The sequence below is a fragment of the Pezoporus wallicus genome, unplaced genomic scaffold (assembly GCF_028554395.1).
Source record: "Pezoporus wallicus isolate ANWC-B61680 ecotype Strahan unplaced genomic scaffold, APGP_CSIRO_Pwel_v1 contig_5352, whole genome shotgun sequence".
In the NCBI taxonomy this organism is placed as follows: domain Eukaryota; kingdom Metazoa; phylum Chordata; class Aves; order Psittaciformes; family Psittacidae; genus Pezoporus; species Pezoporus wallicus.
The window spans coordinates 1660969-1687294 of NW_026639660.1; the positions used below are offsets into that span (position 1 = coordinate 1660969).

General features: G+C 38.7%; 1 protein-coding gene across 2 annotated transcripts in view; it reads right to left on the bottom strand.

The window, feature by feature from the left end:
• Positions 1 to 2948: 2948 nt before the first annotated feature.
• The window catches only part of HEATR5B (HEAT repeat containing 5B), a 51452-nt gene continuing 28074 nt past the window's right edge, over positions 2949 to 26326 (bottom strand). For both annotated transcript variants that reach the window (XM_057415408.1, XM_057415409.1), the window contains 12 exons: positions 24936 to 25117; positions 23766 to 23834; positions 22175 to 22354; positions 20648 to 20885; positions 19777 to 20037; positions 18667 to 18794; positions 18339 to 18483; positions 13263 to 13532; positions 10625 to 10849; positions 8057 to 8208; positions 4868 to 5081; positions 2949 to 3926 (listed from right to left, as the gene is read on the bottom strand). In XM_057415408.1, coding sequence (XP_057271391.1) covers positions 3622 to 3926; positions 4868 to 5081; positions 8057 to 8208; positions 10625 to 10849; positions 13263 to 13532; positions 18339 to 18483; positions 18667 to 18794; positions 19777 to 20037; positions 20648 to 20885; positions 22175 to 22354; positions 23766 to 23834; positions 24936 to 25117 — 2369 coding nt within the window. In that variant the 3' untranslated portion in view covers positions 2949 to 3621. The remainder of the gene's footprint in view (positions 3927 to 4867; positions 5082 to 8056; positions 8209 to 10624; positions 10850 to 13262; positions 13533 to 18338; positions 18484 to 18666; positions 18795 to 19776; positions 20038 to 20647; positions 20886 to 22174; positions 22355 to 23765; positions 23835 to 24935; positions 25118 to 26326) is intronic.

Genomic DNA, 26326 nt, shown 5'->3' on the forward strand with positions numbered 1-26326 from the left:
CGCCCGCCGCCGCGCCCGGTGTTCTGGGAAATGTAGTCCCGCTGGGTGACCGGGCACCCCGCGGAGGCAGGGCGGCAATATATTCTTAATCGCCTTTTTCTCCTCCGTGCTGCCCCTATTTCGACGAATGGCGTTAATAGCGACTGAGCCTCATCACCATGACGTGTAATCCTGCCGCAGAGACCCGCAAGCTCTGGCAGGGGGCAGCTGGCAACGCAGCCCCCGGCCCGGTGGGCGGGGAAGGGGGAGAGAGGCGGCAAGAGCGGCTGGGCACGGGTTGATCGAAATCTGCACCCGAGAGCTGGGTTTAAATGGCTTGGGCACACTGGCAGCCCGCACTGGGGACGTGAGAAGGCAGGTGTCTAGCAGCAGTTATACGAGGTTTGGACAGCCCTGCCCTCTCAGCCCTGAGCAGCTCTCGCTCTGACAGTGCTGAAAACTAAATCCATCCCAAGGCTACAGGTGTTTCTTGACAATACTCATAACGGCTGAAAACGAGAGCAAGACAGCATTTTTCAGGAATTGCCACACTGCCTCTTCTGCAAGGAAAGGAAAACACAGTACTTTGAGAGTGATGGCGACGCCCTCAGCTGGGAGCACGAGCTGCCAGCAGCACTACCCTCTCCTACTCTTCCGAAAAACACAAAACCACACAGATTGGCCCACGTTCCGTGCTACACACGCATTAACACCCGAGGCTTGCTGAAGACAAACACACCACTACCAGCAGGCTTTATTGTAGGGACAAGTGCTAGCAGTGCATCAGAGACGGTGCACGGGCACCGAAGCTGCTGCGAGCGCTGAAAACAAACCTCAGCGCTGCCCACTGTGCCCTGTGAGCACCAGCTGCTTGCTCAATCGGCGCTTCCTGTTTCCTTCTGGCTGTTCTGAAACAGTACTTGCCTGGTTCATAACCCTGCCCGCAGAGGCTGGAGCTGTGGCTGGTGTATGAACTCTTGGCACTTTAAGAAAAAGGGAGAGACAACGAAGGAAGCTTAAAGAGGGCATCACAGAGCAGAGCAGGGGACAGGAGTGAAAGCACAGGAGGAGTGTGCTTTGGAGGACCTGGGAAAGGAGCTGGGGCAGAACAACAAGGCTCACGCAGAAAGGAAGGAAATGGCAGGGAGAAAGACGTGAAGGGGAAACACAGCAAACAAGCTCCATGCAAGAGATGAAAAAGAGGGTGACAAAAATGAACACTACAGGCATTTCAAGTTATTTAGGTTTTTTAATCAATTGATGCCAAAATGTTATGTAAAACCACATAGTAATACCTTTAGTATCAGAAGCAAGCATAAAAGTAAAAGAGTACTAAACTGGGGAAGGCTATATATAAATGAAAGTCGTGCATGTTGTATACAGTAACACAGTATAGAAAGAAAAACCTCTCCATTCCTGTACACCTATCTAGTGCCATTTTCCCTTCCACTAACTTTTTTCTGCTTTTCTACCAACTTCTTAGTTATGCTTGATTGCTGCACTTCCCCCCTCCACTTCACTGAATTTTCAGACATCTTGTAAACTAGAGCGCAACCAAAACGTAAAAGCACTGAGATAGTAATGCAGGTAAATAAAAACTGATTATGCAGAAAAAGTTTCACAAACTAGTCATTAATGACTAGACTACCTGGGGGGGAAGGAATCCAGAACAGGTTATAACAGTGATTTTCTTACTTTTACTTGCAAAATTTCTGTGTTCAATTTTGCAGTGAGTTTCCTGAATACTTTCTCTCAAATGTTACACATGTTCAGAACTACAAAATATAGCTTTGTAATGCTGGAAACATTTATTAGAAAAAGATAAATTGTAATCAATCTAATTCCCACTACTCATACAAAGATGAAAAAAAGTTATAAAGAGGAAATTACTTTCCTCCTCATTTACGGCATATCAGTTTTACTTCTGTGTGTATCTTCTTTACAAGAACAAGACTTGGATTAGAGTATGCACTACTTGTGTCTTCACTTTAATACTTAAATATTCACTGTGAAAGAAAAACTTTTCTGGTTTTATGTTAAATATTTTTCACACACCAAATACAATAGGGCAAAAGAGCATTTTCTTGTCCTCCATTTGCATAGATACTCAAAGGTTTATATAAGGTCTTACAGGAAAAGAGACTAGATGAAAATGACTTTGCAAAAATATTGATCTACAGGTACTTCAGTCAACTATTAATCATATTTGATTCTCTTTACTAGCCTTTGTTACATTTTGGTTGATGTAGAAGTCTTGTAACACGTGGAATTTACAAGTATTAAGAAAAACATCAGAAATGAAACTCAACAGGCCTAGCCAAGGCTTCTAGTTACATGGCTTCTCTCTATAAAGCAAAATGTACAGAAGGATCCCTATTGAAGCCCGTAAATTCAAGAGCAGTGTCAAAAAAATCATGTAAGTCAGTCTTGTATACACAAGAAAAGACACGGTTCTGCGCTTCTGCCAATAGGACAGGTGAGGTCTGGCAGCAGACAGACATTGGGAGTCACTGACTCTGCGCTGGAAGGTTAGCACAGCCCTTGAGCTCTAAGCTCCAAAATCTGCCGATCAGACTCACCCAGATATGAGGGGAAGCCACGTGCTTTTCAAGTAAGAAAAGCTTCATAAGAGAAGGAAAAAAAAAAGAATGCTTGCTGCTGTTCCCTTAGTCAGTACAGGTGCAAAGTGCTGAAGTAATTTGGCCCTGCAAACTTTATAGAGGAGTACAGATGAGATATATCCACAGAGACTAAAATCTTGCAGGAGCGTTAAATACCTAAGAGATTGGACCAAGGGCAAAGCACTGCATCACCATATTCAACCCCTGTCTGGCAGAACAGGAAGAGGGCCAACACACAGCACCCTTTGAGGTGCCCCACACCTACAAAAATGCAGTTTGCAGGAAGTTCTCTTTATAAACTCAATTTCCAATGCATTTTGTAAAATTTGTCTTAGAAGAGATAGGGGATTAGATTCTTTGCATCCTTTATTAATTTCAAGCATTGAAATCAATCTGAAATAATGTACACCACAAATAAGGACAACTCATTAAGACAGCATGCTTGTTTGATCACCTTGAGAAAGGCTGAAAATTTTCAGCTGTTTTTTTTTTTCATGCAAACTGAAATGATCTAAAACTTCTGACAATCCCCTTCCCTACTTCACTTTTAGAAGGAAAAAGTGCATATTCAATACTTGAAATTCCCCATGGTGCATGGTATTTTGTAACAGTTTCCCCTCTTCCCTCTGTCCCCACTGTGTTAGTGTGTTGGCACAACAGTAGGATAACAATCACCAGACCTAAGAAAAAAAACAAACCAAAAAAAACCCCAAAAACCAAAAAACTCAAAGGTTTGGAGTAGCTTTTAAAAATAAATAGAACTAGTCAGATAATAGGATTGGGTTTTCTTGTGGGTAACTTATAACACAAATTCATAAATATGATCACATTCAATTTCCTAAAAATCTATACAAATACACCACTTCCCTTTAAATGCGTGGATTTCAAGTAATTACACAAAGCTCTATTAGACAGCCTTTCACATACAAATTACACAAAATTACAGACAGATACGCAGTAACACATCAGGGATAATTTAATGCTTCTGACTACTTAATGGTCCAAAAATAATAAAAGTAATTCAAAAAAAGCTAGTTTTCAGTTTAATTGTTGGGGTGGAATGTACTGTAGGTGGTGGTTGCCTAGCAGCTGCTTTTGCTTTGCTGGCCTGACTTGCTCGGACTGCAGTTTCTAGACGTGTTTTTAATTCAGGAGCAGCTCCCATTACTGTCTTGAAAGCATGTGGGTAAAGTGGACCAATGTGCATTAGATTCTGAAGTGCAAATTCATGAAGATCCTTAGATGCTGTAGATGCAGAAGCAAAGGCATTTTCATTCAATAAATAGGAGATCAGAGTGGGAACCAGAAGGGCAAGTAACTGGACTCCTAAAAGGGAAAGAAAAAAAAAAAAATGTAGTAACGGTATCATTAAAGAAAACAAAAAAATGAATTTTCTCAGTTACTAGACTCATGAGGGTAATGTTGTTTTCAGAATTGACAAGAAACACTGTAATTAAAAAAATGATCAAATAGAAAAACAACCCTGAAATTTAGATGGTTTCCTATCTTTTGGACACTCAAATCTTTCTTACCAGTATTGTGCTTCAGAATTCTATTATTGTTCATCACAGTTGCTTTGTTCCTGACACTTCTTTAGAGATACCTTTGCACCTTCTGATTGCAGATCATTGATAAGAAATTGTAAGACGTACAGTGCCGATCATATTAAAGGATTTCAAAACACTTTTCAGGCAGACAGAAACATTATTCAATTGAATCATAATATCAGCCTCCCCAGTGAGCGTAAGAGAACTGTGCAAGTGTCCATGAAAAAGTATCTGCTATATCACTCCACTCTGGAAGATTCCAATCCAAAAAATAGCACCACAGCTGCAGTCAGCTAGCATGACCTAATGACACTGACCAGTAAAATTCAATTTCTTGGGCTTTTTAGATAAACTTTGTTGAGCTGGTAGAAGCAACATGATAAAATTGACAAGTCCAACAGTGAGAAAAGGTAAATTTAAATGGTGTGAACTAGTCATTTCCAAACAGAAGAAAACATCGCTCACTACTGCAGTTCATGTTTAGGATTTTTTCCTGCAATCATCAGAAATGAAAAGGCTACAGCATATGATACTGTTTGTACTATACGATACTGTTTGTGCTATATGAGTCCATGTATACAAGAGTTCTAGTACTGGAATTAGAAATGAACGTTGCATACACATGCTCTGTTTGTGACTGTGCCATCGAGTTCTTAACTGCAAGATTTCTAACAGTGTGCTTTAGCATTACACATTTCTTTAGAAAACAGAAATACTTACTATTCTGCTCTTCACCGAGGGCTACCAGCGTTTCAAGGACTTTAATTCCTTCCTGGACTGCTAGCAGCTCCAGGTTGTTGTTCGGGCGGCTTCTTTCCACAGCTTTCAATTTCTCAACCATGATAGGGGCCAATGAATGAATATATGGAGTTGACAGGGCACGATTAGTGTGTTGAAACACAGAAAGCAGAAGCTGATAACACTTGGCTTGAACCTAAACAAATCAAGATAAATATATTGTCCTGAAAGTTATTTGTTAACTTGGAATTCTAAGAAGCTCTGTTACCTATCTATGCAAGATACACGATACCAAAAAAACCCCAACTACTACTAAGGGGGAAGGAAACATTCTGAGTAAGAGGAAAGCAGCAACACAGGCATCTGCTAAAATTGTATTAGCCCAGTTTTCAATAAAAGACAGGCCAGTTAGAAAGAACATGCAGGTACTAAACAGCAGTTACAATATGAATTCAGAGACAATAAAGGAATAGTTAATGTCATACAAGTCAGTCACACAGGTCCACAGAGAACTTTAAGTCTCAGAACCACAAGCACTAATAGACGTATCTGCAAATCATGAAATACTATTCCAGTCTCAGAAGGGTAAAAAAGCCCATAAAATGACTCAGCTCAAAGTGATCTAATTAACTTGACTATTATTCTAACTGTGAGATCACAGTAAGTGATCTTATTACACTAACATCACTCTAAGGCTGTAGCCAGAAGTGGCAGGCTTATCCATCCTTCTAGGTCTCCAACTTGTGCTGACAGTACCATAAGAGTATACATGTAGCCATACTGTAAGACAGATCACAGAACCCTCTCCTTGTCTTCCTTCTATTCTCTTTTCTCCTCCTCTCTCTCTTATCTGGAAAGCGTGGTTTATAAAGTCAACATTTGGGAAAATGGTGATCTTGTTTAGATGAACTTACAAATTTTATTTAGATCTCCCTCCAAAATCCCACACAAATAACTCTTTTGGAAATGTAAATCCCCACAACAAATACGAGGATAAAATATTCCACATGCTTTCAAACTGCACTGCAGGCCCATTAACTGGTGTTATTAAGCACATGCTGGACAGAAACATTCTAGAGGAACTGTTAGTGAGCACAATGATCTGTGAGGACGATCTGGGGGTGACTGGAAATATAGATCTATAAATAAAAATACTGAATAAAAATGATAGCTAATAAAAATTAATGGTAAGAAAACAGATGATACGCAGCTCAGATTACTGTTAATTCACTCCTATATGGCAGCAAGTTTTCTATGCAATTCGATTTTTAAGGCCTGAAGTAGTAACACTTCTAATACCATGTGTATACTAAGAGCTCCACAGAACATTTTCTTCTAATGCCTTGCTCAGCATCATCTTTGAACTGTTTCAAAGAATTATTATTACTCTCTCTCCCCCAATATCACTCCATTCAATTCCCTTCCCTTTCTGTCTACATTCTTTAAACTTTATTCCTTATTAGATACTAAGATTAGCCTTTGAAATAAGGAGGAAAAGTCTCCCTTCTTACATGCATGCATAATTCAAATAAAAGTTTTACAGCTGCACCTGATGGCAAAACTTCATCCAAGCTTCTTTTATCCCATCTATATAATATAAAACTTTGGCATTTACAGAAGCCTACAAAAACTCCTGTGAGGTAAAATCAGAGCCTCTTCAAAGTGTGTAAGGAACACTCTCATGTAAAACTTGCGCATCAGCATCAAGAGACAAGGGTCTCTCAACCAAGTTCCCTTGTGGGAGAACATGAAGTTGAGCTTACCAGCCTTCTGGTTATTACCATACATGATACCTGACCTTTCAGACTTTTGCAGTTGGTAATGGTTTAAAAAAAACCACATTCCTGTATTCCTTATGAGGCAGCGGTCTTTCTTTAGAAGAGTTTTTCCCCATAATCAGTTCAATGCTTTTAGTACAAACAGTGTAATGCTTTTATTACAAACAGTTGTCTAGTTACTGACTGCAACAATGAGTGGTTTATATTTAAAAAAAAACTGGAACACACATACACACCCCAAGTATTACAGGGTGTGTGTTTTGCACATCAGCAAAGAGAGGACAAAATCTGGCTGCTGTCAAAGCACTCTCTCTGAATTACAGAAAAGTGGGAAGTTTCAGCTCATTGACAGCTTTCCAACAGGGTGGTGGGCAAAAATGTACCTCTCTCACTGTTCATGCATTTATACAGAGCTGCAAGTATGACATAAAAAGCTTCTGCTTAATACAATTGACATTTCCATGTACACACTAGAATTTTAAGTAGCTTTCCACCCCAAGTCAGGCTATGGAACCAACCAAGTTTCACATTCACATCAGGAAACAGCAACCGTGCTGCAAAGAATAATTATCAGCCTAAACAGGATTTTACATGCCTCACAGTAACACTAAACACATCAGCATTTTTTGCGTGTTTTTCTTCTCAGGAATCTCTGCAGCACTCACTTGCGGAAACCCTATGGATTTTTCTCTTTAGGTCACACCTGCAGATCTGTATAACCACTCAAACAAACTGACGTGTACATGGCTGGAAGAGTTAACTATACCGTGCATTAGCCTGCTTGAACAACATCAGTCTACAGCTACTTAGTTTCCGTCTTTAGTGAGAAAACAGTTTAGAAGATAATTCATAAAGACAAACCAAAAGACAGAAGTGAAATCAGAAGACAGATGATTCACAATCTGTAGATGCTCTGATGACGACCACAAAATCACATTTTTGCATTCAAACTGAGGGTTTTTTTGTGAACGTGTAAAATAAGCACAGGTTTGCACAAACAAATGTAAAATTTGTGGGCTGTAATTTTATCTACAGAAAAAGTGGTTTACTTTGCACTGTAAGAGATCAGCATTAACGTAGAAATGTCACCACGCTGGTAACTAACCTTTTCGTTTGCTAAAATTCATATATCAAAGATCTTTTTCCCTCTGAAAAGCTGCAAGTCAAGAACCTGGCACAAGGCCATGAACACACATTATCTAGAAGCACTTAGTTGGGTTGTTTTGCTCACTAAAGATTTTCTATGATGCACTGTTGAAAATTCTACTTATTTTGACAAGCAGTATCTGTCTCTGAAGTAAACGCATCACAAAGCATTCAGGAAATACGCAGATTTATCACAATTAGTTTTTCTCAACTATGTATCATTCACATTCCTATAACATGATCTTACCCAAGGATCACAGGAATTTAATGCACTTTTAAATCTGTTCATACATCCATTTTGTAAACACTGCACTCCAATTATTTCAGTGCTTGCTGACCAAAGGAAGAGAGTGATAGCTGTAAGTATGCTTACTTCATCAAGAACAGGCTTAGAGGCTTCTGAAAAAGAAACACACTGTTAGCTTACCCGCAAAAGGATTTAAAATTATTTAAAAGCTAGTGAACACAGAAACATGCAAAGAGGAAATAAATGTACATGAAAATATTTGCAACTGCATACAAATATGCATCTACTTATTACAGAATCACTTTATTATTATAATATTGACTGACAAAAAGCTGAGCAACTCTTAACAGCTGTTTTAATAAATTCAAACTTTCTGTAACTTGAATATCAAGGAAAAAACATCACCCACACTTTCTCTAAGCAAGTCATATTTTTTTGTTTTCAATATGTAAACAAGAGAGGCAAAATGTCTGTCTTAGATCCTTTCCCCATTATTTTTTTATTATTTTCAGCTGATACAGCACAGTAAGAAACAAATACCTATCATGGCAACAACTTTTAATTAATATGAGGTTTCACATAAGGGACTAGCTGACCTGACAGTCGTCCGTTACCAGTAAGGAGTAAGGACAGTCCTATTTTAACCCTTCCCTGCTTTTCAAACAAGGAAGATTTGCTATTGTACGTTTTTTCTCCTTGCACAAGCTCTGTCTTCACCAACCTCATTCATGAATTTACATCAACAAGAAGAAAAATATTATTATTATATACATATAAAGTACTGTTTTTCTGGTTTTGTTGGCCAGATTGGTTACAGATATATAGTCAGCAAAAAGAAAACTAGCATGACTGCCCCTTCCACATGTCAGCTGGTCACTCAGTTGGCTTAGCCATGATGTAAAGCCTCACTTCAAAAAACTTCAAGCATTTTAAGTGACTTTCAAAATTATTTTTTAAATTTTAAATTTGTTTAAATTATATTGAATTACAAGACAAAACCATATGCAGCAGACCTTGCATAGATTCTTATGTACCACTCCACAGAAATTTAGAAAGGAAGAGGAAAACATATACTTTTGCAAGGAACTGAGAAAGATTTCTGAATTCTGAAAAAACACCTCAAGCCAGTAATGTTTCTGGAAAGAGGGACTGGGAAATCTGTATTGAAACAAAAGGCTGGAAGACAAGAGCTGATGTGACAAATCACATTAGAAGTTTGATTTGGTTAACACAAATCTACTGATCCTTCCCCTGCAGACATTTTCAGGATCATTTGCAATTACCTACTTGCTCCCTCTCTCTCACATGAGTAACTCCATTCAAGTCTCTCTTCAGTCTCTATAAAGGGCTCCTTAGGGATGTAATGGGATGTTTTTTGGCTGAACTACCATTATGCAAATGACAAATTGTTGTGTCTCTCTTTTGCTAACTATGCAGCTGAGACTGTACATCTCTTTTGCTTTTTGAAGGGCAAGGCAAAGCATGAATGTGAACCAAGAGAAGTAGTCTGCAGTTCTCTGAAGAGACACAGTAGACATCCTGCTGGTGGGTAACAGATTTTTTTGGCAGGGGTAGGATTTTTTTCTCACCACTGAAAGGTTGTAACAGTATTGTGAATATTCTGCTTCAGTATGAACCTTGCCACAATTATCCTTCGCTGTCTTCACATTCATTCACTTCAATACTCAGTCTCTCTCATTAAGACCATATGAATCTTGTCAACAAACACTTAAAAGATACACTGATTGCTGTTTTTCCTGAGGCTTAATTCAAGGTGTCAAGTCCATGTACAGTACTGAACAATTACAGTTCAACAGAGATCAGTTCCCCTACAAACACTGTTTTGGCAACTACAATCTCCTTTCCTTTAAGCTAGCAGGTATTCTGTGGAAAGAGGAAAGGAGGGGTGGAAATGATGGTTTGCTCAAGCCTTGCCAACTTGTCTAGACTTGCCAATCATCACAGAAATAGAGGCACAGTCCCAGAAGTGAAGTGAATTCAGCTTGGAACTCCTTTAGATTTTACTTGCAAGACATTCAGTGGATTTCAGAAAGACCAACCAGTATCAGAAGGAAGATTTCCAAGTTCCAGAAAAAAGTTACTACCTAAAACTATGAAGATTAGTAAGGTCAGGCTGAAGAAAATCTAAAGCAAGAAATAATCGCATCATAATGGGATTCAAAATGGAAAAGCCTGAACTGTTACATAAAAATACCCTAAGGAAAGGATCAGGATGCAGGATGAGCTGCAAAAGGCAAGATTTCTAACAGGAAAGGATCAACACTGTCAAAGAAAATAGATCAACAAGGACAAAACATGAGTGTGAACTCATGAGATGTAACTGTATTATCTGAACGGCAGTACTGTGCTTGTCTTCAACAAGTTATGCTCTGTGCACTCAGGTCTTTCTCCCATTTCAATTTTATAAGCAATTCATCACCACTTTTTAATGCATCACCCAACCTTCAGACATGAAGACTATTAAATTATAGGCAGATACAGTAGCTGCCTTTTCATCACAGCAAAATCCAGTTCTCTTTAACTCTCCTGCACTGGGAAACCACTTACCAGGTTGAGAGTATTCCAAGATAGATGCCAGAGTGCTGCGGATAAGACCTGTCCATTGTTTCTGAGTTTCATCAGTCTTGACTGTTGGAAGAGTAACAATAGTTTTTATCCCTTGAAGGGCTGCACTGACTGGAGGTGGGACCTGATTATCTGCTGATTTTACTGCTGTTTCTTTCAACACTCTTGTAATCAGAAATAGGATAGTGGGTAGGATGGTCATACATCCTGAAACAAAACAAAAGACAAAACAGAATATCTGAAGTTAGTTCCAGTGAGTGTGACAGACAACCTCTTTAGCTTTCCCAATATGGATATATAGTTAGGAGACAAGGTCTGGAAACAGGTATCTAAACCAATTTATAGCACTTTCCAAGGTACCTGATGCATACTACAAGCCCCAGAAGCAAAGGAAGATACAGAATCACAGACTGGTTTGGGTTGGAAAGGGCCTTAAAGATCATCCCGTTCCAACCTCTCTGCCACAGGCAAGGACATTAGACCAGGTTGCTCAAAGCCCCATCCAACCTGGCCTTGAACACTGCCAGGCATGGGGCATCCACAGCTTCTTTGGGCAACCTGTGCCAGTGCCTCACCACCCCTACAGCAAAGAACTTCTTCCAGTAAAGAATTTCTTCCTAATATTTAATCTACATCTGTCCTCTTTCAGTTTAAAGCCACTACCCCTTGTCCTATCGCTAGACAGATATGGAGAGGGACTGTAAAAAGTCCCTCTCTGTATTTCTTGTAGGCTCCTTTTAGGTACCAGAAGGCTGCTTCCCATAAGGTCTCCATGGAGCCTTTTCTTCTCTGGGTGTCTTACATCCTGTGCAAAAGCTGTAGCCATCTGGCTCTACAAAGGAGATAAAATTATCCTCCAACCTACTGCTTTTCTGAAGAAATCAACACCTATCCATACATTTTATGCAGGCAGTTCTGCAGATGCGAGTTAGGCATACTCAAGAAATACTGGTCAAGTAACACATAACCTCACTTTAGACACATGTGAACCTTATAGAAAGAGTTTCAATAACAGATGTAGACTTTAAGCCCCTGTATGACTGAAGACAGGTGTTACTGAGTTTAGGCATGTAGTATCAATCTACTGTCACTTCAGACAGTCAAGTCTTTTTCCATATCTTTTCGACACCTCATTTTCCCACACCTGTGGAAGCACAAATCCCACCATTTTCCTACTTCGGGGAATGTTGTGACAATAAATACACTAAACAGTAATTATGACTGGAAGGACTGCCAGAGGTCATCTAGTCCAACGCTCTCTCGCAGCAGATCAGATTGCCCATGATCTTGTCCAATGGAGACTACAAGATGCTCATATTTTAAACAAAGAGGAAGAAATAATAATAAAAAAAACCAACCCTATCACAGAAAGTGATGAATTCTCTTTGTCAGTTTCCCTTACATCCAAAGGCTCAACTGACAAATGTTTGTGCATGTATTATCCCCTGTTCACATCAGCTCCTCTGGATAAGAGGAAAGAAACCCAACCGACCAACAACTCAACAGTCTCTCTAGACTGACAGTAGTTTCTGAGCTACTTTCACTGGCCACTTGCCAAATGCTGGGAGTCATGTCTCCACTCAACACAAAAGTTAGTCTTTTTACCCTTCTTCCTTCTCACCACACACTCCACCCCCCTCCCCCCAAAGAGCGGAGCAGAGCAGGAAAGGAAAAGGAAACAGGAATCAAATAAAACCAGTGCAGGATCCAAATCAGCTCAAAACCTGCTTTTTTTTTTTCTTTTTTTAAGAGGAACTGTAGACACAAATTGTTTGCAGACAGTCCATGTTGTGTTCTGAGCATGACTTTGTCCAAATGTCACTTATCTTTTATCTCATTAAATCGTAGAAAGAGATCAACCTGCATGTTATTAAGAGACCAACCTAGATGCTTTATCCAGATTAGTGTGTGAAACTTCCCAGAGATCCACAAGACAAATCTTATGCAATTTGTCTTCTGAAAAGCAAAACTCAAAGAGCACAGCTTCCCATGCAGTTTTGTCCTTTACCACTGAACTCCACTCAGTGCAATTACCCTAGTTCACACATACCCTTTGTGGCAGTCTCCAGGCAAAAGTCCATTTAGTTTAGAGTCACATTTCAGATGACTGACAGCCAACGGCTGCAAAACCAAGTGTACCACAGCTGAATCGTGCTGGTTTTCCTCAGTAGGATTCTCTTTTCATCCAGCTGCTGCTTTTCATGAACTTCTCAGGATTTTAATTACCTCCAAGATATCTATGCTCTTTTATACTACTAAAAGTGTAATTTTATTCAACTACATTAAATAAAAATTAAAATTGGCCAAAAGGTTTCAAAATTGTGAAAGAGGAAGGGGAAAAAGAAATAATAAAATCATAGTGATATAGAGCTCATTTCCTCAGCAAACTTGCAGCACACATGCAAATTTAAAATCAAATACTTCCTTTAAGCTGCTCACTGGAAAAGCCTGAATTCTTAATTTACTTTTAGAACCTAAACATACTTTTCATTAAGATAATCCTTACAGTATCCTGTAAAAAAAAAAAAATATATATATATATATTTACAGTTTGCTTTTAGCATCATGTGCTCACTATGCTTCGTTAACCACTCACACGTATTTTGTTACAATACCTTACCTGCTGGAGAACACAGAGAAGGCAGGTCGGACAATATAGTAACAGTGGCGGCCACGAGACGAGCGCTTTCCTCAGAGAGGTGGGACTTAGTAGCAACGTGACTTGGAGAATCTGACACTTTTGAACTCAGATGGGGCATGTGCCGTACTAGGATAAACATCAGCAACTCCATGGCTGCAAAGACTAGAGATTTTCCAGGCACAAGACCGCCACTCTCACCTCCCTCTCCTAAAGCAAGAGGATTTTCTTTTTCCTCAATATCATCTTCATCTGAAAAAGAGGAAAGAAATGTCTGAGCAGGCAGTTAAGAAAGATCCCATACCAAAGATAACATGAAATACTCTTTTTTTGAAAAAAGTTAAAAATCAAGAGTTGCTTCACAGTAATACAAAGCAAACATGACTGATGTCAAACTAAATGTTTCGTTAGACTGACTTAAAGGGGTTTAAAATGCTTTAGAAGTATTGTGATTGCAACAATACTTATTAAAAATCCAACCAGAACTAGAAAAACAACTAGTAATATTTACACAAAATAAAATGCAGTAATTATTTTGCTTCTTTTAAAACTGATTGTAAAATTGACAGCAATGACTGCCAAATAAATAGGCATGGCAGTATTTTTTAATTTAATAGCTATTAAATGTTCCACCCTGACAAAAATCTTATTTCAGCATAAATTTATTATTAAATAAGAGAACAGAAAAGCATTGTAGGATTCTATGTCCAAGTTCATGATTTCAGTGCATTCAGTTCAAAAAGTCTCTTTTGAATGGCAGCTTGGCCAGCTGCAGTCTTTCCTTCTCCCATTAAACAGCAACAGAGATTCAGTAAGTCAAAGCTGGCCTGAACTACCCCTATGGACCTCCTATGAATTTAAATGATTGCTGGTGTTATCACATCCACCGATTTGAAAAATGCAACTTACTAGGCCTACAGTAAACAATTCCATTAATTCATATGAAGGAACAGAGCTTGTATTTTCAGCTGTGCTGGTTTCACAAGTTCCAGCAAAATCCTCTCTCTGTTTTGATGTGAAAAACAGGCAAAAGCTAACAGTTGGGTTTTTTTCCACAACAGTACATTGTGCCAGACTATGACAGTATTTTGCCTTAGTAAGAGAATATTCTTTGGATTTTACGTAATTTCTTTCAGGTAATAAAAACCCATGGCACACGTAACCAGATATCAGTGAACTACTTGTCAGGTTGCCACTTGGAAACTTATTTACCTGGCAGAGATGGAAACAATATAGCCAATGTAATATTTTTAAAGAAATGGTAAAGGGATGACTGAACAGGGAGATGCTCCATTAAAAGGATGAAGTTACTAAAAGTACCTCAGAAAGCAGCTTTCAGACTGATGCCAATATCCTTATATCAAGGATATTCTTACATAAAGTAGAAATAAGGTAACAGAATATGCTGATGGAAAGCCTAAGCAAAACATCAGAAGCTCAAATATCATACAAGAAGAAGCAGGGATAAAAAGAATGAATTTTACTAAAGCTCAATGAAGGCCAAGTAACGGAACAGAATTTAGGTATATCGACCCATCAGGGAATCTCAGAAAAATTTAAATTGAAAGGGACCTCCAGAAGTCTTCCCATTCCAATCTCCTGTTCAAAATGGGGTCAACTTGAAAGCAAGTGCAGGTTACTCAGGGCTGGTCCCATCTCGAGGATCTCCAAGCAGGGAGATGCCACAACATCCCTGGGCACCTGTTCTACTGCTTCACCACTCCCATGGTGACAGATTTTCTCCTTGTATCCCATTGCTGCAACTTGTATCTGTTGCCTGTTGTCCTTCTACTGTATGCATTTCAGAAGAGTCTGGACTGGTCTTCTCTTTAAATCCCCTTTAAGAAGGGGGATTGCTATTCTATCGCGTATTAACTCTCTCTTCTGCACCCTAAACAAGTTCATCTCAGCCTTTCCTCGCATGTCACACACTTCATCTCCTTAAGCAGCACAGTGGACCTCCACTGGACTTCCTTCAGTTTGTTAACATTTGTATTACTCCAGATGAGGGATAACGACAAAGAAAACTAGACATTGCTCCAGATGCATCCTAACAAACTGAAAGGATAATCGTATCCCTTAATCTACCATTCATGCTTTTCTAACGCAGCCCAGTAACAGTCTGCAGCATTGCACAGGCACACCACAGATTCATGTTCAATTTCTTATTTGGCAAATCTGTTCTACAGTCTGTCAGCTCCCTCCAGCCTATATGAATGCACAGGGTTATCCCATCCCAAATGCAGCATTTTGCATTTGTCTTTGTTAAACTTCAGCAGGTTCCTCTGCTGGTAAGGTAGGTAAACTTCAAGATTCCTCTGAAAGGGAACACTGCTCTCCAGTGTTTCCACCACTTGCACAATTTGGTATCATCCACAAATTTGCTGAGGATATGTTCTGTCCCATCATCCAGGTTGTTATGATGACGTTTAACAGTAGCAGACTCAATACAGAACTGTTCCAAGGAACACCAATTGCAACTGCTGCCAGTTAGTCTTGAATCACCAAACTCCATTCAAGCACAGCTGTCTTGCCAGTTAACTCTAACTTTTCAGTCCACATTTCTCCGATCTGACAATGATACTAGGGGATAGTGGGTCAAAAGCTTTGCAAAAGTCAAGGTTAACAACATTCACCACTCCCCCTTCATCCAAAGCCAGTTATGTAATCACAGAAGGTGATGAGGCGTTATTTGTCCTTGGCAAGTCTGTGCTCACTACTTCCAATCACATTCTTCTACTTCATATACCCAGAAATGGTTTCCAAGACAATTTACTCAAAAAAAAAAAAAAAAAAATTCAACATATTCAGTAGGCTTACTGGCAGATGGTATCCCAAACCCTGCCTCATGCCTTTCATTACTCAAAGCCAGACATAGGATCTAATTTTTGCCATTCATTGGAAAGCTTTCTTGAGCACCACAGCTTTTCAGATATGACTGAAGCAGCCTTTGCATGTCATCAGCCAGCTCCCTCAGATGCATCCCATCTGGTCCCATGGTATGTCCAGCTTTTACCTAAGCAGCCCCTAGCCTGATGCTCATCTACCGCAGGTCACAACTCCCTCTCCTAAACTTGCTCACTAGACAGAGATACCAGAGCACTAAGCAATGAAGATGTGGCCTTAGTTTTTTCCTCCCCTATGTGTTTTGTCATTAGATCACCCAATCCATTCAGCAGCAGGTCCAAATTTCCTTGATCTTTTTGCTGCCAATGGATCTACAGAAGCCCTTCTTGCTACACTTCAGATTCATCACCAGTCTCAGCTTCAGCCAAATCATGGCTTTCCTAATTCCACTCCTCCATACCTGAGCAGACGTCTTCAGTAGACTCTCTGGGCAGTTTGCCCCTGCTTCCACCATTCATACAATTCCTTGTCACACATTTGAGTTCAGTCAGAAGTTCCCATGCAGCCAAATCAGCTTCCTGCCATGCCTGTTTGGCATCCTGCACTTCTGGATCTCTTTCCTTTGCCCTTCTGGGAAGCTTGCCACTAGAACTTGTCTGCAATCTCCTTGCACAAGCCCAAGTCTGTTAAGTCAGGCCAAAGCTTTTGCTCTGCTACTTGCTTTCTCCATTTCTGTCAGGATCAGGAACTCCACCATCTCATGATTGCTACAGCTACAACTACCACTAACCTTCAAATAATTTCTTCTGTATTTGTGAGGAGCACATCAACTGAGCACATCCATTATTTGGACTGCTCAACATCTGGAGTGAAAAGACCTGTGTCTCGTATGCTTCGGAAGGCTTCAGATTGTTAGTAAACTGCAGTGTTGTACTTCCAGCACATGTCTGGAAGGCTTCTTCCAGTTGACTTAATATGGCTTCGCCCACCTCTTCTTGATTAAGCAGCCTGTGGCAAACAAGACTGAGTTTGCCACAGAACTGTACAACCTTTCACTTCCTATTAGTGGTATCAGTTCTGACCTGTCAAAGAGGGATGGCTGGCCCAGATACCTACTCTGACAGCTTGTTCCTCTCTCCTCTTGCCAGTTCACTCTAATGTTCTCAAAGTGGATGCCTGGAGATTAAGCCTTTTATTGCTGAAATCACAACCTTGCAGCCTCCACCTCTGTGCAAGTCTCATCCTCCAGGGACACATTGCAGCATAACTTATGGCTGTCCCTCCTTCTATGACACACAGGCTCCTGCACCTGCAAGATCTCTGTGAAGAACACGTCATTCTTCCATTTGCCCTTCCTAACACTACCAAATCTGCTCGTCTTCACACGCATTTCCTTCCCATTTCACAGGTGAGACCAATGTCACCTCCAGCCCCAGTCACGTCAGGACTTCTATCTGAATTTCTCAGCAGGTCATTAGACCTCTGATGTGCCAGGGGTGATTGTTCCAGTCAGCAGACTGTGTCTTGCTGTATGTCACTGCCATCATTATGCTGATTCTAGCAGTCTTGTAATGTCTTGAGCAGTGCTTCTGGGCTGCATGAGCATGCCTTTCCATGCCAACTGCTGTGCTCCTGTTTGCACACCCTGTTCCCAGAGCTCCTGCCTGCTGACACACCCTGAATGTCAGTGAAGTAAGAACCTAGATGCAAGTTTGTTCTGCTTCCTGGCAAGATCTCCTAGGCAGGCAACTTTTTCACACTGGTTCCAGTAGCAGTTCATTCATCTAATGAATCAGTTGTGCCAGGGATGCACCACAAAACTCTACACTGGGAGCTGAACCATTAAACTTCAGAAAAAAGGTAAACGAAATTCTAGGGAGGCAGTCAATAGAGAAACATCAATGAAACTGAGCAATGTATTAGTAAAACCTAAAGTGGTGTGCTGGGTATAATTTTTATCACTCATTCAAGAAAAAGGAACTAAAACTATGACATAAAAAGAGTAACCACTAGAATGATCAGAAGAGGAAGAATATCTTGCAAGAGTTAAGAAATCAGCAGGTAAGATTATGAATACATCAGAAGTATCTGTGGAATACACAGCACTTTCCTCAGTGTAACCATACTCTAAATGTATGTGAGTTCCTTTCCCAGTATTAAAACCTGTTGCTTGTTTACTCTGCAAAGCAAGCAGTGTTTTCAAAATCTTACTTAGGGTGTTCCTTTTTTCCTGCAAATAATCTTGAGCTGCTCTTACTATCTGCTGGACAACTCCTGTAACCAGTAGCTGGACTGAAGGAGGATCCCAGGTCAGGAGGAGTCGGTGAAGTACACTCAAGAGTTCAACACCAAGGAGCTACAGTTGAACAAAAGACACATAAAAAAATTAATTAGGACTTAACAATTCCTAATTGTTATGTCACTTGCTTATGATGAGCAAATATTTTTCTCACACAAAAATAATTACAGCTTTTGTAATCATCACAGATGAAAGACCAAGACCTAGAAAAGCTACTGTTTCAACATGCTTATACAGTACCTGATCCTCTGCAATATGGATCCTGGCACAAGGGGAATCCAATAACGTACGAAGTGCTTGTAAACAAGATGTAACATGCTCAACAGGCTCTTCAGGTCTTGGGGAACACAGAAACTGTATACTAACACCTGAAAGGAGCAACAATTAAAAATGTTCATATCATCATAAAATCAAGTTTGTTTTCTTAAATTTCTTTGTAAGTACAGCAGGTTCTTAACAACTTTAGAAAGATGCATGGTTTTTCTCTATTCTTCTTCCTTTAAAACAAGGAAAGTTTATATATTAGAAACAGCAGAACTGTATTAGACTTCTCTTCTGCATCATGTCTTTCCCAAAACTTGGCAGGAAAATTAATAAACAGTGACAGCAAGCAACTTAGACTACTGAATGGAAATCCATACTTTGTTCTAAGGATCTTTAAGTCAGATTTCTGTATCCTTCAATTGTAAATTGAGTTTCATTTTATTGAACTCTTTTAAATGTAAATATAACTGAGATTAAGTTAAACCTCAAAAATTATGCAATATTCGTATTATACATATGGCACTTCATTCTGGTTTTACATATCTGTATATCTCAGCAAACTGTTGGCATTCCTTAAAATAAGTGATCACATCCGCCTCTTAAAGCTGTTAGATAACAGCAAAGGGAAATAATGAGTGTTACTCACAGATGAAAAATTGATGCAAAAGCTACGCTATGCAACTTGTCAAATAACAGTCTCTACTGAACTCTGGTTTTATGAGGGTGTGTATTTTAATTAACCTTACAGCTTTTGTTTCTTTGAAGCATAACATTTTTTACTATCTGAATTATAGTATAGAACATTTGCTACTCATTTGATTCAGTTACATAAGTAAACTAGATATAAAACTTGTCTATAAAAAAAAATCAGAATAATCACACAATAAGATGCAATTCTGTCAAAGCTATAAAGACAGGAGGCAGAGAAATATGGAGAGGAGGAGGCAGAGATATTTCACATCATTAGGGTCTGGACACATGATGCATTTTAAGCTTTCCAGATTTCAAACAAACTATCTTTTCTTACTCCCATAGCATTTTGTACCATAATGTGCTGCTTTTGAACTCCAAACCTGCAACACTTACCCAAAATTAAGTGCATTCGATCTTTGTTTATCTCTGGCAAAGATTTTGTGGTAGGTGGAGTTCCAGGTGTCTGGTTTAACATAATGGATGTAGCACGTTTCTGTGAATTGGGCATTGATGCAGTAGTCTCTTCTGTTGACTCTGAAGCATTAAATCCCGTGCTGTTTAGCCACAGCGCCACCGCATGTAATATGGGAGCCCAGGAGTTTCGGTAATGCAGTCTAGCTGTATCAATTGTTTCTGGAGTGTAAAAGGCTCCCCCTGTTAAATTCGCAAAGCAAAGAAATTCTGAAACTGTATGCAAATAATAGACAAAACCCACTTTCTCTAAACTTATTTACTCTGGGTGTGTTTGATCATGCACATATTCAGATGCAGTCCTGGTTAGTGACAGTGCATTCCAATTCTCCTTGTGAAGGAGCAACATTAGTTGCTCATAAGAAAGTGCAATGGCCATGACAGAACAGTAAGCTGAGAGCAAGAAAGGCAGGCAAAGTCATCAGGTCTTGCAGCGTTTTTCACATATTTTACTCAGTTGAGTGTTCTATAAAAATAGATACACTCTGATTCAAGGGCGATGTTCTTCTTATAGTAAACAACTTCTTGCATTTGGTATCAAAGAGGTGTAGAAGTATTCTTAATTCTAAAAAGACATGATTTTAATGATCTCTGTGATTCAGATAAAGCATATATTCATTCAAATTGAAGGAAAAAAGCACACAACACTTCAAACACACATTCCTATTACACAGAGGCAGAAATTTATCACTTGCATAAAAAACACTCATACCATATAAATTAGATAGTAATTTTGCAGTCCCAAATAAGGATTTCTTTCTGGTTTTCACAACACAGTAATTCCAGTGCTTACCATCTGGTGGAAGCTGGGTAGCAAATTCAGCTGGTAAAGTTAAAAGAGCATAATCTTTAAGCGCAGCTAACCAGAGACGGCTAAGTGCAGGCAGCTCAGGTTGTACAAGTGTTATCAAACTGTCTGGTGGCAACTCATCTACAGTACCAAAGTCATCTTCATCTTCCTCTGTGCTCTTTAAAACACGTTTTGGCTTGGTCTCTGCTTCTTTCTTAATTTTCATAGCAACAACGTACACCTAGAAGAAAAACAGACATTAAAGCCCATGCTGTGAGATCCTAAAAAGAAAAAAAGCAGCAGCCTTTCCCATGGGAAAGTAACAGATTCCAGACAGAAGACTCATCAGAAAATGACTGGGAAAAAGATACCTGAAATACAATTACATTTTACTTAAATATTTTTTCTTTTATTTCTAGCAGTATGTAACATTTAGGGGCATAAGTGGCACTTTCCTAAAACAATCTGGCTACATGTTCTTTTTTCCCTAAAAAAGCGTCAATTACTGCTGCTCTACACAAACATATTGATTTAAATAACTGATTTCATTAAATAAGTCCATCCTTATTGTGAAGATTTCTTTGACCTACATTAAGAGCTACTACTTTCTGGGAGCAGATTAAGTATCATGAAGAAATGAAAATGGCTTTAAGTGTATTACATGATTACAAGAACGTGTATATGCTCATCTTTGATAGATGCTATGAGAAGATAAAAGGATTTTCAAAACCTTGCATAAATATGGTAATAAGCAGAAATATTAGAAAAATACAGTAAAAATAAGCATTTTTTTAGAAGAGAAATATAACAGAAGTGTCTTCACACAGCAGATGCTCTACATGAAGGCTGAAAATTACAGTACGAAATGTTAATACTTTCCTTTGTAATTTCAAAAGTAACTTCAATAAAGATGTAATGGGAAAAAAAAAAAACAACCAACCAAATCTTTAAGTACTACACTGAAAGAAACCAAAACATCATTTTGCGTAATTATATGTAGCTCTGCAGCATGCGAGTAACATTTTAGGAAGCCAGGCAACGTAAATAGTGCTAACTCTGTCTTTTGTAAGTAGATTGCTAGTAGTCCAGCCATTCGCCAACAGTATCGACATTAAGCCTGTAATTTATTATGAACACTTTGATTATGTGTTTATAATAATCATAGTTAATTAACTGCAATATTTTTACAGAATATATTTTAAGGCTGTTTGGTTTGGGGGTTTTTAAGTTTAAGAGCAGTAAGATGGGAGGAGAATCAAAATCTGATGCATGGGTGTGAGTGTATACTTTGATACAGAAAAGTGCAGTAAAACAAAGAACAATCAAGCCATACTGCAAGTATGGATTGACAGAATGGCAGAAAAAGGAACAGAGAAAGATAAACAGATGAAAACATCCCAGGAGTGCAATTGCAACACAGGGAGGAGGGCAGGTGCAAGGCTCACCGGTAGAACAGCCAGTGAGGTGTGAGGCTGCTATTATGCTGCAGAACTTTTTCAATCTTTTAAAGACTTAATGGTCAACATTTACCTCAGCCCATGCTTTCAGAACTGCAAGTTTTTCCATAGTAGTCGCACTCTCTCGGTAAAGCTGGCTAGAAGATCCCTTTCCTGCTTGCACTTTATCCAGGGAAGAGACAAGAAGGTTGTGAACTCGGCGGAGATCATTCAGGTCACTTACAACCCCACTTCCTATCCAAGCGCTACATACCTGAACAACAAAGCTCAGAATTAACAGAAAACCCAACTGACATAATAAATAATAAAAATAATCATCCCCCCCCCCAACTGTTAAGAAAACAAACCCCAAAACAACCATCACAGAAACCTGAGAAGCTCTCTTCCTGCTTAATATAAAAATATCCAAGGTTTTCTTTTTTCTGTCCCCATCAATGATAACAGAAATGCTCAGGAGAGTGGTTACAGAAACTGTATTTGTAAAGCATACTACAATGGAACTTCAATCGATAAAAGTACATCTTTAAAAACCCACACTCCTCAAATTAAATATTAAGGCTTCATACTAATAAAAGCTTTCAAGATCATTAATGTCAAGGGAAAATCTAGGAATGAGTAAAATGAAATTTTATAAACAACTGGGTTCTGATCTGGAACCAGCAGCTCTAGATCTGGAACAATCAATATGAAATTTGGTGGACAGACATTTTTCATTTAAATTAAATGGACACAATGTAACCACCATCCATTTGATCCTGTAAGTGGATCAAACCCACACATTCACTTTCAAACTAGCAGAAACAGGGAAGATTTTGACAAATTATAAGGAATGTTACATGCTTTCACACAAGCTGCTTCTTCATCTAGTTTTAATCACACACATTTTGTAAGGCAAAATGTCTATATTCTTTCCTATGTACAGATACCAAATTACGCCTTATTTGATCTATCAAGTTTCAGTACAAATTAAGAGTATAAAACAAAACCACAATCACAGTCCTGCTGAACCAAGATTTACTAAACAAAACTGACAAAGTTATAATTTCTAAATTGATGTTTGCACAGCTAATTAAACTGCTGCTTCAAACTACAGTATTACCTGCCACATACCAGATACAACTGCAGTGATGTTGCCCATAGCCAATTTAAGCTACAGCAGCACAAGACTACACACAAGAAAACACACACACACAAAAAAAACCTTCCATTGAATTTTCACTGAGGTTTTTACTATGACTGTAATGAGAATGCTCAGATCTTCCAAAATCTAAAATAGGGTACCGATCCAAATGGAAGTTTCGTGCTTAAAGCTAAATTATCAGTAATCCAAATATTTGATCAGACCGAAAGTCATCTCAATGAATACACTGTTACTGGCCTCAGTAAGCCAGAATTACTTTTTTTTTTCTTTTAGAAACAAATGTAGAATTGACATGCAGACATAATTACTTTCAGAAAGACTAAATATTTTCTGATACAGCTCCCTAAAAGGACTTCTGAGGAACAACATATATTACTAGGAGACTCAACAGATGTTGCAAATACATCACAGCTTAGGTTTAGAAAATTTCCCAGTCATTTGCTACCATTTCTTTTCTGCATACTTCTTCCAAAAAGGGGAAGAAACACCTTGGCTTATGCTATCTGAACACCTTCCTCTGTACCTGGCAGGCCTTTGCAGTTATATCAGATGGTGTATCTTGGGAAAAAGCTGGCCTCAGAGCAGCTCCAACCTGTTGATAGAAGAAAAGTTTAGAAATCCAACTACAACAGTGATGCAACATCCTTTATCTCACCTTGTGTAAGGCTCAGCACATACATAGAACAAGCAAGATAAGACTGCTAATTTTAGCATTACAGTTACACCCTAAACCTACCCTTGCTGTCTCACAGACATTTGCAATGGCATTTAAACAATAACAAAGTCCTAAACCAGTTTTTTCCTGCTTGCCCACTGCCTTTTTAAGCCTCAGCTACCTTTGTCCAATCTGTAGTATTATCTTCCTTTTGTTAATGAGTATCCTTTTAATCATTCAACTATTACAGGTGCAATTTATGCTACGGCTCAAGACGCTGTTGACTTTTTATGTCCAAAAGAATAATAGTGATGCAGATCCAACCATAAACATTTGATTTCACATATTGCCAAAATGACAAATACTGACAGGAAAAGTCTTTTTGGCAGCTATTATAAGGCAGATTTTTTTTGAAACAAAAGGAACCATATCAAAAATGCAGAAGCTAGAGCACCGAAGAAGAAGAAAAAGAAGAAAAAGGCAGGAAGTAAAAAGGATGAAAACCTGCATTTAGAAAGTATTTGGAAAGATCCTAAAGACAAAGTGAAAACAAAAGAGATTAATCTATGCAACAAACTAAAGCAATAATACCCCAAAATAGATCTTCAGCTGCGTACCTCCCATTCCTATACTTTTGTAGCTTTCATTTAAACAGAAGGATATTCAATAATTCCCAGATTATGAAACAGATATGTTAGATTTAATCTACAACTGAATCAGTGTTAATTTTCCAATTCCTAATTCTACAAATTAAATGCCACACTTAAAAAAAAAAAAACTAAACGTAACTTGTAATATTTGGCTTTCAAGAATCAATAGCTACCAAATTTTTACTTTTGTCAGCTACTAAATTACAATACGTAGGAAGGGATATGCCAAATACATTTTGAAGATGTAAATAGAAGCATCTCTTGAGTACATTTTCACACACACAGAAATCTCTTCCTAGGTCTTGTGAAGTTACAAAAAATTCACAAAGCTAATACTGGCATATTGACATGAACAGAGAATTTCCTGAATGTATAAAGGAGGTCTCACATTAGCCTGATACTGCTCCAGTATCACATGGCCTGGAAACTCTGGCTCAGGAACTGATGCAAATTTCTTGATAATATCTTCAAGAGCTTGAAGACCTGCCATTCGTAACTGGTTGCTGTGATCAGTCGCAGCCATGAATGCCATTCGAATAAGGTCAGAGAGATGGAGCACCAGGAAGTCATCTTAGGAACAAAACAGGAAGAACTATTTGATAACTTAAAAGATAGCTGACATTTTGGCTATTTGTAATATTTTCCTCATTTACATGTACAAATTTTATGTATTCTTTTTCAAAGGTCCACATTTAGGTTATGGAAAAAGGCAGGAAAGAATGGAACTTATTTTTCTTCCCTCCCCCTTCCCAATCACCCCTTAAAAATGATAGAAGAACTTTAATTCCTAAGATAATCTTAAACACAAATTTGAAACGAAATATATACAGGAATTAGAGCATCTTAGTACAAGGAATAGAGCATCTTAGCAGAGAGTAGAATATTTAAGTAAAGCTTCTTTTAGTGATCCCTCCATCCTACAGAAAATCTTCCAAGACAATTCCTGTTCCGGTCCTATGCTTATAGCGACCCCTGCTGATTGTGGAAAACGCCACCAAGTTTAAACACTTAAAAACTGAAAATGCCTCTAGTTATGCTCTTAGAAGCCACATCCAAGGCTGTACACAAGCGGCACACAACATACAGAAAAGAATAATACATAACTCAGTAACATTTCTGAAAGGGTTATTTTTCTCAATTTATTCATTTTTTTCCTTAGCCTCAACTAAGGCTAAGGAAACTAGGCTAAGCTATACAACTAAGCTCAACTAAGCTATACAACTAATAAAATAATATGTATTTAAAAACATAATATCCAGGATAAGTAACAAAACCCACAAATTAGAAAAGCTCTACCTATTTTCAAGTATTTTTTCAAGAAAAGTTTATTTTGTGGCTGAAAGTTTTCAGAGGCATGTTGGAAAAGACTGACAACCACATTCTAGGACATTCACAATATTCATCTTGCGTACACGAAGTCTTCGTGAGCATTACGTGAGTGAAAGCAAACAACCACTAGGCACCAGAACAAATACATACAGACAACTCAAGGGCAGAAACTTCCCACTATCTGCTAGAAAAAACATTTCTTCACAAAGCTGTGTAACCTCTGACCTCTCAATTCTGATCCTCTAACTCATAAATGCAGCTTCAAAATGTGAGCGTGAAAAGTGAATATTCATCGTGCTTATTAGATACCCAAAGAATTAATTTTATGAATCAGCTGTGTTCCTGTGTTATTCTAACTCCCTCTCTCTGCAACCTCAGCAATAATTACCTGGCCTCATCTGTTTTTTTCCTAGCATCCCTTTGGTCTGGGTATGCTAAAATCATCTCTGA